The sequence below is a fragment of the Watersipora subatra genome, chromosome 1 (genome assembly GCF_963576615.1).
Source record: "Watersipora subatra chromosome 1, tzWatSuba1.1, whole genome shotgun sequence".
NCBI classification, from domain to species: Eukaryota; Metazoa; Bryozoa; class Gymnolaemata; order Cheilostomatida; family Watersiporidae; genus Watersipora; species Watersipora subatra.
The window spans coordinates 73,964,721-73,978,802 of NC_088708.1; the positions used below are offsets into that span (position 1 = coordinate 73,964,721).

The 14,082-nt window shown below is 37.3% G+C and overlaps 2 protein-coding genes across 2 annotated transcripts; both read right to left on the reverse strand.

Annotated features, from left to right (window-relative positions):
* Nucleotides 1-901: 901 nt before the first annotated feature.
* On the reverse strand, nucleotides 902-3,395 carry LOC137398830 (uncharacterized protein C2orf50-like). The gene is made up of 3 exons (XM_068085006.1): nucleotides 3,274-3,395; nucleotides 1,458-1,653; nucleotides 902-1,191 (listed from the first exon to the last, which is right to left on the reverse strand). The coding sequence occupies exons 1-3, from the start codon at nucleotides 3,318-3,320 to the stop codon at nucleotides 997-999; spliced, it is 438 nt and encodes a 145-aa protein (XP_067941107.1). The 5' UTR covers nucleotides 3,321-3,395; the 3' UTR covers nucleotides 902-996.
* Nucleotides 3,396-3,536: 141 nt separating this feature from the next.
* LOC137398821 (alpha-1,3/1,6-mannosyltransferase ALG2-like) lies at nucleotides 3,537-13,964 on the reverse strand. The gene is made up of 4 exons (XM_068084998.1): nucleotides 13,846-13,964; nucleotides 7,510-8,023; nucleotides 6,975-7,175; nucleotides 3,537-4,315 (listed from the first exon to the last, which is right to left on the reverse strand). The coding sequence occupies exons 2-4, from the start codon at nucleotides 8,003-8,005 to the stop codon at nucleotides 3,807-3,809; spliced, it is 1,206 nt and encodes a 401-aa protein (XP_067941099.1). The 5' UTR covers nucleotides 8,006-8,023; nucleotides 13,846-13,964; the 3' UTR covers nucleotides 3,537-3,806.
* Nucleotides 13,965-14,082: the final 118 nt, after the last annotated feature.

The following is a 14,082-nucleotide window of genomic DNA, read 5'->3' on the forward strand; positions in this document are numbered from 1 at the left end:
TATTTTACATTTAAACATTTTTAGTTGTTTTATTTTTTCTCTTAATTTACTTGAACTGCACAAAACACTTTCTCGTGATATGAATAGTATATCATGAGTAGTTGTATATGTCGAATGAAAATAAATTTTCCGTGCAAAGAAATTTTAATTACCAAGGGAAACAGCGGGCATTCATCTAGTTGTTTCTAAATAAAGAAAATTGTAGTTTGTGTGTGTCCGGCAAGAGTCAGTGTGTTTGTGTGTCCGGCAAGAGTCAGTGTGTTTGTGTGTCCGGCAAGAGTCAGTGTGTTTGTGTGTCCGGCAAGAGTCAGTGTGTTTGTGTGTCCGGCAAGAGTCAGTGTGTTTGTGTGAATGTATATAGACATTGCCTGTGTAAAAAGACTCCCAAACCATCTTGAGCAAACAAATGCATACATCATATGAAATAGATAGACTAGATAGATGCATAGATAAGAGTAAACGTAGATAAAATATAAGTTTAAGGCAACATTCACAGAAACAATAACGGGTATTTCAACTAATAACATTATTAAATCACAAGTTTATTGCATAAATTAGTTTATTATAACATTTTGTGTCTGTATCAAATATCGAACAGTTATTTGAAAAAAAATTGTTATTTCACTACAATGGTTATAGAATATTCAAATATATGATTTCAAACTAGGACTGTCGTATCAATAAATGCTGATCAACCTTTTGCCTTGCTTTTAAGTAACAATTGTTTTTAATAACTAAAACCTCTCATTTTCATCGGAGCTTCTGGAAGTTGTTGCACATGCTTTCCTTGCACATACCTAAAAGCATTTATACAACAAAAAACTGTTTTATGCTAATCAGTCTATGAGTAGCTGCCCTCACACGTGACAGAATATTGCTGGTGAACGGCAGCGTGGCTACACAGCACCAACTAACCATCCAAAACTGATACAAAATATGTATAACTATACCATAGCATAGTTGTCTCTATAGGCTATATGTGTATTTTAAGTTGTATTAATAACAAATCATCTCTGAATCTAGTTTTCGCTTTTTGTTGTTTTTGGACAATTGAAACTCTAGATTCAGCATGTTCTGTCCGTGCTCTGTACCAATTCTGGATCCATATAGCCGAGAGTTGGTTATGGGAACAGGGCCTGTTTTATGTTGCTCGAATTTTCCTGGAATTGCTGTCTTCTCTACTGGGTTTCCCTAAAACATCACACCATTTCATAAGTATTTTGTCTGACTACATTAAAGTATAATTCATTATTTAATTAACGCAATTACATCATAGACCACACGTTAAAGGAGATAACATACAAATAAATATAACATAAATTAACAAATCTGCTCTTCCAAAACAAGATATACATGTACGAGTGGATGGCAAAACTCGAGTTTCGAAGGAAACAGTTAATTATTATGTACAAAACTATCTGAAGACTTATGAAAAACATTTTGCTCTTTTCACTTACCCTCGAATCATACTCTGTTAAAAAACCCCATGCATTTTCCCACTTTTGAAGACCTTTTTGTTCGTTTTCGACAGCTTGTTTCCAGATTTGGTCTTGTGATACAACATCAGCCTTCTTCAGCTCGGCATCTGTCAATGGGGCGCGCACGGAAGGAAGTGTGTGCCCCTTTTTTGGTTGACACGAATCATGGTAGTGGCTAAAACGATATGTGCAACTCTAAAGCAGAGCTAGCGCCGACTGTGGACATTCCTGACGCTTCCCTGTCCGCTTCTTCAACCTTCCGTTGGACAAACAAGATACATATAACTAATTCTTGAGGAAGTTGATGGTGTTCGCTAGAACTTAATATAACGAATTTAAGGTAAGTGCAAAAAAGCTTGCCATCAAGTTCACATACGACTATAGAGTGATGGAGAGCACAGCCTTTACAAGAGCGGTGTTGTAACAGCAAAGGTGTGTTTAATGTTCGATAAGATTTTTTCCATCATCAGCGCTGCAGATCGTAACTCTAATAAATTGAATATCTGTATACATGAACAGAAGCTATGCTGTACCATGTGCGGGCGTAACAATGTAAGAGGAATACATGAACAGAAGCTATGCTGTACCATGTGCGGGCGTAACAATGTAAGAGGAATACATGACCAGAAGCTATGCTGTACCAAGTGCGGGCGTAACAATGTAAAAGGAATAGCAAATATTACTAACCATGTATTAATATATAAATATTAATACATAAATAAATATATGTATAAATATTACTAACACATGTATTAATCTATACATGTGCAAAAGCTATATTTAATAGCTCTATGACTATAGCGGAACAACATAGCTTGAACATATGCATGAACTGGTGTGAATCCAAATAAAAAAGTCATGACAGGCAAGTTAGGGGAATTGGTTGATTAACATATTTCCCACCACTAAAACTGATAAGCAATCAAACTCATTCAAATTTTAGTCGTAAAATCCTGTAGGAAATTGCCAATAGTGAATATATAGAAAATTAATTGTAGAATTGCTAAAGATAAATCACAAATACATCAGCTAGCTACAAAACAGAGATAGAGCTTTTTGAGAGGCTACATAAAATATAGCAAACCCAAACCTAGGAGATCTGGGTGAAGAACTGGTACCAATAATGGTGAGTTCACGCTGGTTGTTCCGAGAAGACTTGGTCTGAGTGTAACCTTGAACATCTGCGAAGTGCAAGTAAGGACCTGTACAGTTCCTTATGACAGCCGTGTATTTGACTTCCTTCAATAACTCCGCCATGTTGTAAACTTAGAGAAACCTTAGGATTTATAAATCTCGCAGAGACAACAATGAGTTACGTCTTCTCTATCATTGTTGACTGATAAAGAATGCAGGACACTCTTTATCGTATTTGTATGATAACCTTAGTCGCACATCGCCAAGAACTCCTCATCTTCACCTTAACCATCTCGACAAGTAACTGTACTGGCTAAGCAGTCAGCAAACCAAGTCAACAGTCTGAGACCTTCAGTATTTACTGGCATTCAAGCAAACCACGTTTTGGTCGCCTCTGAGTGCACATCTATGGCATAAAAACTTGCTTATTCATCCATTATTGAGTTGTATTACCTTTAAATGATAAGTAAGTACAACTTGATCTAACCAAGTCACTAGGACTATCACATAATGAAATATCATACAGTAACTAAAGTTTAATTTCATAGAGCCTAGCATTACAACCTGTTGAATGGGGTTACTTAAAGAAAACTAGTGAATGCTGACAGTAGAATGGCAGCACATTGTGTTTAACTCTTGTAATCAGCGATGCAGTTCTTACCTTTTTTGGACATAAGAAAATCCTACATCCGATACCTGTCTGTTCATTTTGGTAACGAGCTGAAGGCAATACTCAACAACTCAGTGAGCTAGCAGATTCAGGGAGCCAATCTATTTCACGTATCACTAATCAATTGCGGGGTAACATTACTTAATTTGAAATGAAGCTATTTTGTGTGAAGCTAATGCGGCGTCATCTAAAGAACAATATAGCGAGGTACATGAATGGCCAATGACTTTGTTCGCAAATGCACCCATTATGGATACAGCTGATCACAAGTGTGTATAATCACCAAACAAAAAGCCTGTCATTGACATAGCAACTATTCAGCAGCGAGGAGAACTTGACACCTGCCTTGCGATAAGAAATTAAAAAGGAAATGGGTTGTTACAAAAATCACCATTGTGCTGATCATTCTTAAAGCACAATAAACAGAAGGTTGCATAAGATTGCCTAAGTAAAGCTAGCTTGTCAGAGGCAGAGAAGGCTTAAGAACTTGATAGGAGAATGTCAGATCAAACCAACAGCAGGCATCATGACTTGAGCATAGACATGATGATATTATTGAGTTGGTTGCTGTAGGTTTCAAAAGAGAATAACTCTATCATTCTTGATTTCCCAGTCTCTCCCATTCTTTGTCTTATATTAGGGTCAGCTACAAACTTGAGCATAGCCTTGGCAAATGCGGTGTTCGTCTGCTCGCAGAGATAGCCTGTATGCTCATGGAGGACTGTCTCCAGTGGCCCACCACTGCTAACGGCTATCACTGGACATTTCATGTACATCGCTTCTACAGGTACTATGCCGAAGTGCTCCCTATCTGGGGTGTAGAGAAGGCAAGTGGCAGCGTTCAGCAACGATATCTTCTCAGAAGCGTTGAAGGAACGAACGAATGTGACATACTCTTGCAGGTTGCGTCTAGAGGCAAGTGCTCGCAACTCTAGATAATACTCCTTATTCTCCACGACCCGATCATCATAGCCACCCGCTATTATAAGATGCACTTTACCTTGCAAGTGTCCAACACTTTCCGCCACCTTGCCTGAAATCCACACTCAGTTGTATTATTAACTCATATAGTACCACTTCTAAGATCAAGGTCTGTAAAACGTTTACCACTTCACACTCCTATATTGAATATAACTATTCAATATTTAGTTCATACTGCCTCACCCGTTGGAAAAGTTCATTAGATAGAATAGATTGATCAAAATATAAGGTGGCATGAACTAGCTTTATTATTTAAATAGTAAATACTTAATCCAGTGAAAATTCACAACTAGTTGTATTTTTTTATACATAATGCAACTTTTAATCACACAGCATTTCATTCTGGTTCGCAGAAATAAACCAAATGAACAATTTGTTGTAAACTAATCTGCGATTAATCAAAGCCTTCCAAAGGACAAGTGTGCGAAAATTTAAAAGTTTTTATTCTGTAATTTTAGTGTTCTGGAATGTTAGTGCCACATCGAATAAACTAACAAGAATATAAACATTTTGTCTGCTTTGTCAAAGTGATGGCTGACAATATACCGAAGATGGCTGGATAATCAACCATAATTTATGGGCACCTTGTAGCTTCCACCTTTATCAGTACATAGTATATCATTACAATACATCTGACAGTCATCAACTACAGTATTAGCATCGGTACATTTCATCAACATATGTCTTGGGTTGGACAAACTTAGGGCTAATTCATGTTTAGACATATTCTAAGCATTCAAACTTTACACTAGCACTAAACCTTCAATTTTCGCTTTAATGTTTTCAGCAAGATGCCTTATCCGTGTAACTTCGTAAAAGCTCCAATTTACAATTAACATGACTGCAAGTTAGAGGATTAATCAGGTCAAATTTTTAAAGATTTTATCACAAAATATAGATGTTTTTATCATTGGAGATTTTGTTTGTTGTTTTAGATGATTGGACTGCCGGGATGTTTCAAGATTAAAATCGACAGATGTTCATGGTGCTCACAGGTGCTCTCTTAGAAACTTCTATTTTAATTATAGTATTTTAATTGAGTTAACCAACCACCTGTAAGATACCAGCAACTTCCTGTACCATTTACCTCTCAACTCCAGTACATTGACAAGATAAAGTAGGGATCGACTAATTTAGTGAGTTTATGTCATGCTAAATTCTCAGCACTGTTATGATTGATTTTGTAAGTAAAACAAGGTTGGCTTTGGCACAATTGGTCTAGCTTTGTATTATGATGTACTGTTAGCATAACAGATGCTGTACCAAAACTTGCAACTAAATGTGTTTGGCATTATTTAAACCGTAACTGTCATGTACAATTTTATTGTATTCACTAGGTAAATCAGACACGCTGATTCCGATTTTGTACTCAAAATAAAGATTGGTCCACTAACTTTCAGAGTAATAAAGGATTTTTTACAGCATTTTAATATCGGTCTCGAAAACAACACAATCGGCACAACAAGCTCCGCCCATAAATATGTGACGTACCCTAGCTTTTTAGGAATGGAAGTTAAGGATGTTTAGTCCGATTTAGAATAATAGAGATGGGTGTCTTAAAACCCATTATTATCTAAATTCAGCCTTTAAAATAATCTGTCTTTTCTGAAAGGTAGATAAGCATATTTAAAAATAATTTTAAATAGTTTTAAGACATCCATCTCTATCAGTCTAAATCAAACTAAACATCCCTAACTTTCGTTCCTAAAAAGGTAGGGTACGTCATATATTTATGGGCGGAGCTAGTGGTGGCGATTGTGTTGTTTTCAAGACGGATATTCAAACGCTTTAAAAAAGCCTTCATGACTTTGAAAGTTAGTGGACCAATCTTTATTTTTTAGTACAAAATCGGAATCAGCATGTCTGATTTACCTAGAAAATACCATAAATGTTGTATGTGACAGTTATGGTTTAAAAAGGAGAGATTCTAATAGTTCCTTACATTCAAAATCTGAAAATATGTGTGGCACTTTTTATGTAGATTTGTAAGCTTTCAAATATGTTATTTAAGTTATTTATGTTATTTATTTTATATCATTATAAGCAAGTATTTACTTTCGCATTAGCAAAGCATTTCGCATTAGATTTCATATTAGCAAAGTTTGCAATGTATTTAAAAGTGAAACAGATAATCCCACGACTAAACGAGCGGAGCGAAGTTTGAGAGTTTTTATGATAAATGCATGTGCACACAATTGGTTAACCTGCCCGAAATATTAGCCAATTGAGCGTCTAACAAAACCTTGACTATTAACGGGTGACACACATGCATACACACACACAGGACGAGTGACACACATGCATACACACGCACAGCACGAGTGACACACATGCATACACACGCACAGCACGAGTGACACACACGCATACACACGCACAGCACGAGACTGACACACATGCATACACACGCACAGCACGAGTGATACACATGCATACACACACACACAGGACGAGTGACACACATGCATACACACGCACAGCACGATTGACACACATGCATACACACGCACAGCACGAGTGACACACATGCATACACACGCACAGCACGAGTGACACACATGCACAGGACGAGAGCGTAAATCATGAACATCACTACCATTGTTGTGATTTGGGTATAGCTAACATCTGTATGAGCTATCACAACATAATAGTGCCTGTCACAGCCATGATTGACCGACTAAAGATGGATGATCATCTGCCGTATAACTTACCCAGCGCCTCTATGGCGAGTTCAAGGTTCTTCTTCCGCTCATAGCGGTTTATAGAAAGAAATATAGTTGAAGCCTTAGGAACCTGCCAGTCTGGGTTTAATTCACCGGATTGTCCCTCTAATGCTTCAACGTTAGGAATAGGGTAAACCACCTCTGGTGTAATATGTGACAAGCGAGAAAATGTCTCTTTAAATACACCAGCTACAAATGAAAAAACTGTGTGAGGACAACTCCCCAAACCAACTCAAGCAATAATGAACATTGCGGAATACTGGCCTATATGTAACTAATTGAGTTTTTCTGCAGTGCAAAAATGTGTTATAGCAATCATTCAAAGGCTGCAACAGTTGTTTCTTCATCAAAGCGATCATAGCCAACATATCTCACAGCAAGCTGTTGGTCAAATGACAAACTTTCAGCATGATCCTGTACCATTGGATAAATTGAATGAAACCTGTTTACTCCTACCGGTGACTATGGGAATACAAAACATTGAAAGTTACTAGCTGACAGGCAAACTGTGATAAAATCTCACCAGTAAACTTGCTGTTGACAAGCACCTTGTCTGCACGGCCAGTTGTCACTTCCTCAAGCCAGTCGATTGGCCAGCGATAGAGTTTCTTCAACAAGCTATTTCTCTGCGTAAGCAGCATGTCAGGAAAGTGGCAGTAGAACACAATAGGCAGCCGTGACAGCTTTAGGATTGGTATACAGGCTGATATCTGGTCACAGAATATTAGGTCAAACTGGGTGCAACAGAAGGCTACTAGATACATAGCTGCGTAGATCATCCTGAGATACGCGCAGAGCGCATAACAACGACCTAATATACTGCGTGGTAACCAGTCCCCTACCACTGTGACTTTAAATGTTCCGTCTCTTGTTTCTGCAAAGCAGTGATCAGGACTGTGATGACTTGTGATAAACTCTACTTGATGGCCGTTGTTTTTTAAAGCTAGCGCTGCATCAACCATGGCCTTCTCCGCGCCTCCGATGCCGAGGTCTGGGTGGATGAAGCATATCCTTGGCATAATGGCCTCAGAATTTCTCTAACAATACAGATTTAAAATAATTACAATGCAGCCTGCCGCTTCAACCAGCAAATGATACAAGATTTCTGTGTCTGTAGACCAAGCTACCTAGTATGAAAAAACTGCTTTACTTTGTTATAGCAAAATTTGTCAGCTTTTGTTTTTCTGACTTGTTCACCAAAAACTCTGATAACAATCTCATTACACAAATTCAGATAGCCTTACCTACTTCGAATTTCCAACTATTGAGTAACTGTAACTACTGTAAAACCTCTATTTGAACGACATGGCGCTTTATTTTCTCACCCTTCCCCTATACAGTGCACCCAAAGCTGTCAGCTCTCCCGGATTTTGCGGGACCCTCCTGGAATTGCGATTACCCTCCCGCAAAAATAAAATTTCCCCGAATTATGTTTTGCGCTCTAGGATAAAATACCAAGCCATTTATTTATCAGTCGCTATAGCATTAACGTGATGAGCGCAATCTAATGATAACGAAAGACCCGCTGTATCGCCAAAGACACTTTCTTATGGCTTCGTGCATAGAATTATCGTTCGGTAATTTTATGGCCTCTTAACTAGGCACCCGAACATTTCAGAACATTTGTTTTTCGTAGGCTTATGCACCACCTAGGTCCAAGCAAATATTTATATGTATAGCCCTTAGGGTGGGCATTTCCTACAGCATTTACATTTTCTTGTTTTGAAGTCGCGAGATACGATCCACCATTCAGTCAAGTCTTAAAATGTCAGCCAAAACCTACAACTTGAAACATCAAAGAGCAGCAGCTACCTCATCTCAAATCAATGCAGACGCAAATGTAGAGATGGTATAGCATCCCTGTCTAATTACCAAATTCATTTACAGTAACCTTTTGAGAGTTTTGTTTTTATGTTCTGTTTTTAAGTTTTGTTATGTTCATCATCATAGATATGATACAATGTTTTTTTGCAGAACTGAAATGTAGAACATTCAGTTTGTAAAAGTTGCCCGTGATTTGTTTTTATATTTTTGTAATTCACTCAAGTATAATTTTAGAGCTAAAATACAATGTTAACCTGCCTAGGTCCCCATTTAAAAACTTTTACGCTAGCGCGAGGCTTTAGAGACTAATTTCTCTCTCATTTACAAAGCACCAGGTCGACAGGTCTGCGTGCACCCCCAGGTTACAACGTCCCTGTTTTACGATTTTTTTTGCCTTACAAAGTGGAACACAATATTTTTTAGTCTTTTCATTATAAAATCTTTTGCCATACAACATCAACAAAAATGTCAGTGAGATCAAATTTGGTATTCAGTGTGCTGAATATGTCGGAATAATGAAGATGCCGATATGCTATTTACCGTAATTCCTCTGACAACGTCTGAAAACGATATGATGCTCACGCTCCCCCCTCTCTGTCCAACATTCTTCGTGTTTCATAAATGCTTGATATTACGTGAGTGAAATGAAAATTCATGAGAACCAAGCAAAAGTGAAATTTTGTTGTACATTTAGCATTTAACTTTTAGCATTTAATATATTTACTATAAACTTTGATTCGTTATACGAATAGAAATATATATACAGTCAAACATGGATAACTCGTCCACGGATAGCTCGAACACATGGTTAATTCGAACATTTCCTTTGGTCCATTCCCACGTAATGATAAATTGCTATAGATAACTCGAACTCAACACTGTTAATTCGAACTGTTTTTTTGCCCAACGGCTACCGAAACGGTTGTTATCGCTTTAGAAAATCACTTTATTCAAAGCCATAGAGGTAAACTTCATCTTTTCGTAATTCATAAGCGTCGTTATTACCACCATCGGCAAAATATTTTTGTCAACGACTTTTCTAAAAGTTTGGTGAAATTTGATTTATACTGCGATACGATGAATAGCACGGGCTAGCCAGGGCACGCGTGTAAGGATTTTCGCCACGCACATACAAAACAAAAATCGCATGTTGTTTTTGTTTTGTATGTGCGTGGCGAAAATCCTTGAGTGCGTGGCGTAACCCAGCTAGCCCGTGATGAATAGTTTTCCGACATTGATTCCGTGTTGAATCAACGTCGGAATGTTGAATGTTTAAATCGTCTTAAAAATTCTTGTAATTAAACGTATACGTTGTCTGAGCTACAAAAAAACTATTCATCGTTTGACCTAAACACAGAATACGTGTGTACATTCAATAAGTATCTATTAAAAAAGCGTGAGTGATATAGAATGTACCGTAAAACCTCGTAAAACTTCTAATTGAACTGCCTCGGAGTGTTGCTCTTAACAAATCCCAGGTAAAGTAAGGTAATCTGCATAAACTTCAAGAAAAAACGGCAAAATTGATCGTGGGTAAAACCCCAAAAGAAAAAAATGTCTTTTCTTTTGAGCATTTCAACAACGATCAAGTTTTGCCAATGTCAATCTGAAAAACGTCCTGGCAATAACATCACCTCAAACAACAAACCAATCTCAAGTGATAGAAAAATCTCTATACTTTTTCATGAAAACGTTTTAAACTTTACATTGGAAGCATTTAATTTGAAACAAGCCATTTGTGCTTTTGATTTATATTATAGTTTGTATATGTACATGTATCTACTAATAAATGAGTAAATATATTGACTTGTGACAGTGCTCTGATAACTTGAACGCTCTGATAATTCGAACACTTTTGCTCGGTCCCTTGAAGTTCGAGTTATCCATGTTTGACTGTATATATAACTTTAATTCGTAAGCCATAAGCCCTAAGTTTGATGACGTTGAAGGAAGAAGAATCATAATCATAAGCAGATCATTACCACTAAATATACTAAAGTTACTGTAGGTAACTATAGTTACTAAGGTTAATATACTATTTTGTTACTAATTTTTATTATGTACAGTATGCATATAAAATTTTGAAGTTGTTTACCAAGGGGTGTTTGCATTAGATAATTACTGTGAGTTTCTATATGACATTTTCGCCTAACGATGACAACACTGGAATGAATGTTGCATGGCAAGGTGCACTGTAGTGGCGCTTTATTAGAGGTGACGTTTAAAAGAGGGTGGCAATGTATTTTCGACTAGCTCATCAGAATTTTGGGAAAACAAATTTAATCTTTTTACGGACGAAACGATGCTCATGTTCCCTATATTTTGCACTCCCTTTCGGGATGAGCGACATTAATGTAGTGTAGGCTTAATAACTGCGATGATTGGACTTTTCCGGTACGCGGTCACAGAAACCATGGTAACCACTACAGCAACAAGGACAAAATTAAGTGTTATTGATTAAACCTTTTCATTATTAGTAGCATTTGGTAGACGGTTTTCTGTTCATCACTTTCTATTAAGGGTTCGTAAAGATAAAAGAATGTCAAAGTGACAGTCAAATAGAGATAGCATTCAATTAAAGAGTGGCGCTGTATTTTTCAACCCTTCTCCTACAGTGGTCTTTTACTAGAAGTGGCATTCAAATTGAGGTTTTATGTTATATGCACAATTGGTTCACTCCCATCATCATCAAACTATCTCTTTTGCCTTAAGTTATTTCAAAACATACGAAAAGTTATATTCTACTGTTTCAATAGGTTTCTTAACAGAACTAATAATCCAAGAAAGGATGGAGTAACCAATAGTGCTTTGCACAACTGCAAACTAGTTATATGGGGTCTCAGCCTCTAAATACAGCTACCAAAGATGCACATGAGCTTGCAGCAATACTTGCAATGATGAGCTACCTCATATCAATTCTCAACAGCAAAATAAACCTATGCAGTCACCCGTTATGTCCTATTTATTAGAAGTTGTTCTCGCAAAAGTTTTAGAACATCGAGTGGAAACTTCAAGTGCCTGGGTCAACATTGCAATACATTACATCAAATAAGTGCTAAGCACTACTTGTCTCAAAGACATTTCACCTCCAACAACAGGAAAAAGTTTATATACCGGTATTTTATTTCCTGTATAACAACTCATTGTACACTCGCTAGAGTGACTGCGTACTCTGAACAATGTGGGACTTGATTCTGATCAGATGATTGATGACACTGACTTTGAACATGATATGTTTTACATGTATAGTGTACATATAGGTATAGACAACTCCGCTAATGGGAAAGAAGCCTAGTAGAATGCAATTTGCTCGTTATATTTTTCCCAGATCAGCTATGCGGCACTGAATCAGATGCATTAAATTAATCCGAGGTCATTAGGTCTGTAACAAACTTTTGCTATTGGTCATGACATGATTAGGTGAAGGCTGTATCCCACATGAAATGATCTGTCAATTGCAACAATGCCATCTGAATTGGCTAATGCGTCTTACTAAACTGCAAGTGTGCTTGGCTAATAAATGCTTTACTCTAATAGCTTACATAGTGCACAAACTAAAAACACGGGTGAACAATCATTTGACATACACTTACTGCATTTTTTACGGATAAACTTCCTCAGAGCTATCTTTTACAGAAGAAGTGTTCTGTGACTGACATAAACGACAATAACCAGAAAACCATTTTTTGAAACAAAACGGTGACCCTGGCCTATGGGGAAAACATTGAGTTAGTACTAAAGGCTGTAATCTGAAGCAAAAATCTCAAGGAGAGCCATAAGTCGACCAGCAGCAACCAAAGCTATTGTCAGCTTTTGCGCAGGTCTGTGACTCTTCGCGGACTGCCATCGAGGTCTTCGTGGAGTCCTAAAAACTTGCTATGAAAAAGGATGGCATCCATGTGAATGAGTTTCACACTACATGTGGCACTGCTTCTCGAAAGACCTCCAGCAAGACCTCTGTGTAGACCAGCCATAACTGGGAGCAGCCTCCATTTGACACACTACATTCTTTGAGTGTTTCTGTAGCCTGTGTTCCATCAGTGCATGCTAAGAAGGGAGTTGAGCACTGCACTTAGGACAGCATACTCGATGGTGGCGGAGTCACATTTTTAGGTCGTGGAAACCGCTCGCTTCGTAGGAACATTCCATGCAATATAATAGGCCTACCATGGTTGCCATTGAAAAGCTCAAACGAACAATGCAATATTTATAGGCAATAGAATGGTGTACAGGAAATATCTCTAGCATAAATAAGTGTAATAGACAGTAAAATTGTTGACCATCGCATATTTATTTAAAACCCGATGAGGTGATTTAAGTCTATGTACTCTTCTAAACCTTTCGTATAATACATGTACAATGACCAATCATATCTACATGTAGTTAGCTCGGCCTATATTGTTTTCAACAAATTACATGTGTTTTGATAGTTTTTTTTGTATATAAAGCCGGTATGTTAAACATTTTGGGCAGACTGTTCTTGCTATGCATTTTATTTGGTTCAAACAAGCTTCACAATTTATTTATTAGAAACGTTATTTGTGCAACTATTAGCAGACTAGTTAATATAGAAAACTAGTTAAAACTGCTTTGCACTTTTCTTATAAGCCGTGGCCTTGGTTAGCGTCTCAGAACTGTAGCCATCCGATGTTTTCCATTTTCATTTCATGTTTTTTGCAAGATAAACATGATAGGAAATCTCAGATATTTTTATAAAACTTGCCCACACGTTTTATAAATAACTAATATTCAACTTTTGCTATTATTGTCATATTTGTGGGCAGGCCTGCCAACACAAGAGTGGGGCAATGCTTGAGATTTGGGTTTGGGGCAATTGATGTATCAATGCTAGTATATATACAATTGTGGAAATTGGGGCAAAAATCTCACGCATTTTAATTTGTTTTTGGGGTGATTGCGTGAGTCTCACGCCCGATGCGTGAGAGTTGGCAGGTATGTTCGTGGGAGACCCTAATCCCAAAAACTGACATAACACAGCTAGAAGCAAGTATAAAATGCATATGCTAATGCATACCTCTAATAAGCTATGTGCAAATTGAAAAATTGTTTGAAGACAACAAACGAGGCTATCAAGAACACACAGCTTTAATGTTTATTGTATGCTTTTTAGTATCGCTCAAAACCAAATTTTAATTTGATGTGTGTAATGAACGGACGAATATCGCCAATCTAATGCTACAAGTGGCTAAATATGACACGCGAATACCCCAGTCTCACGTAATGTGGTACAATTTGGGTGGTACATATGTGT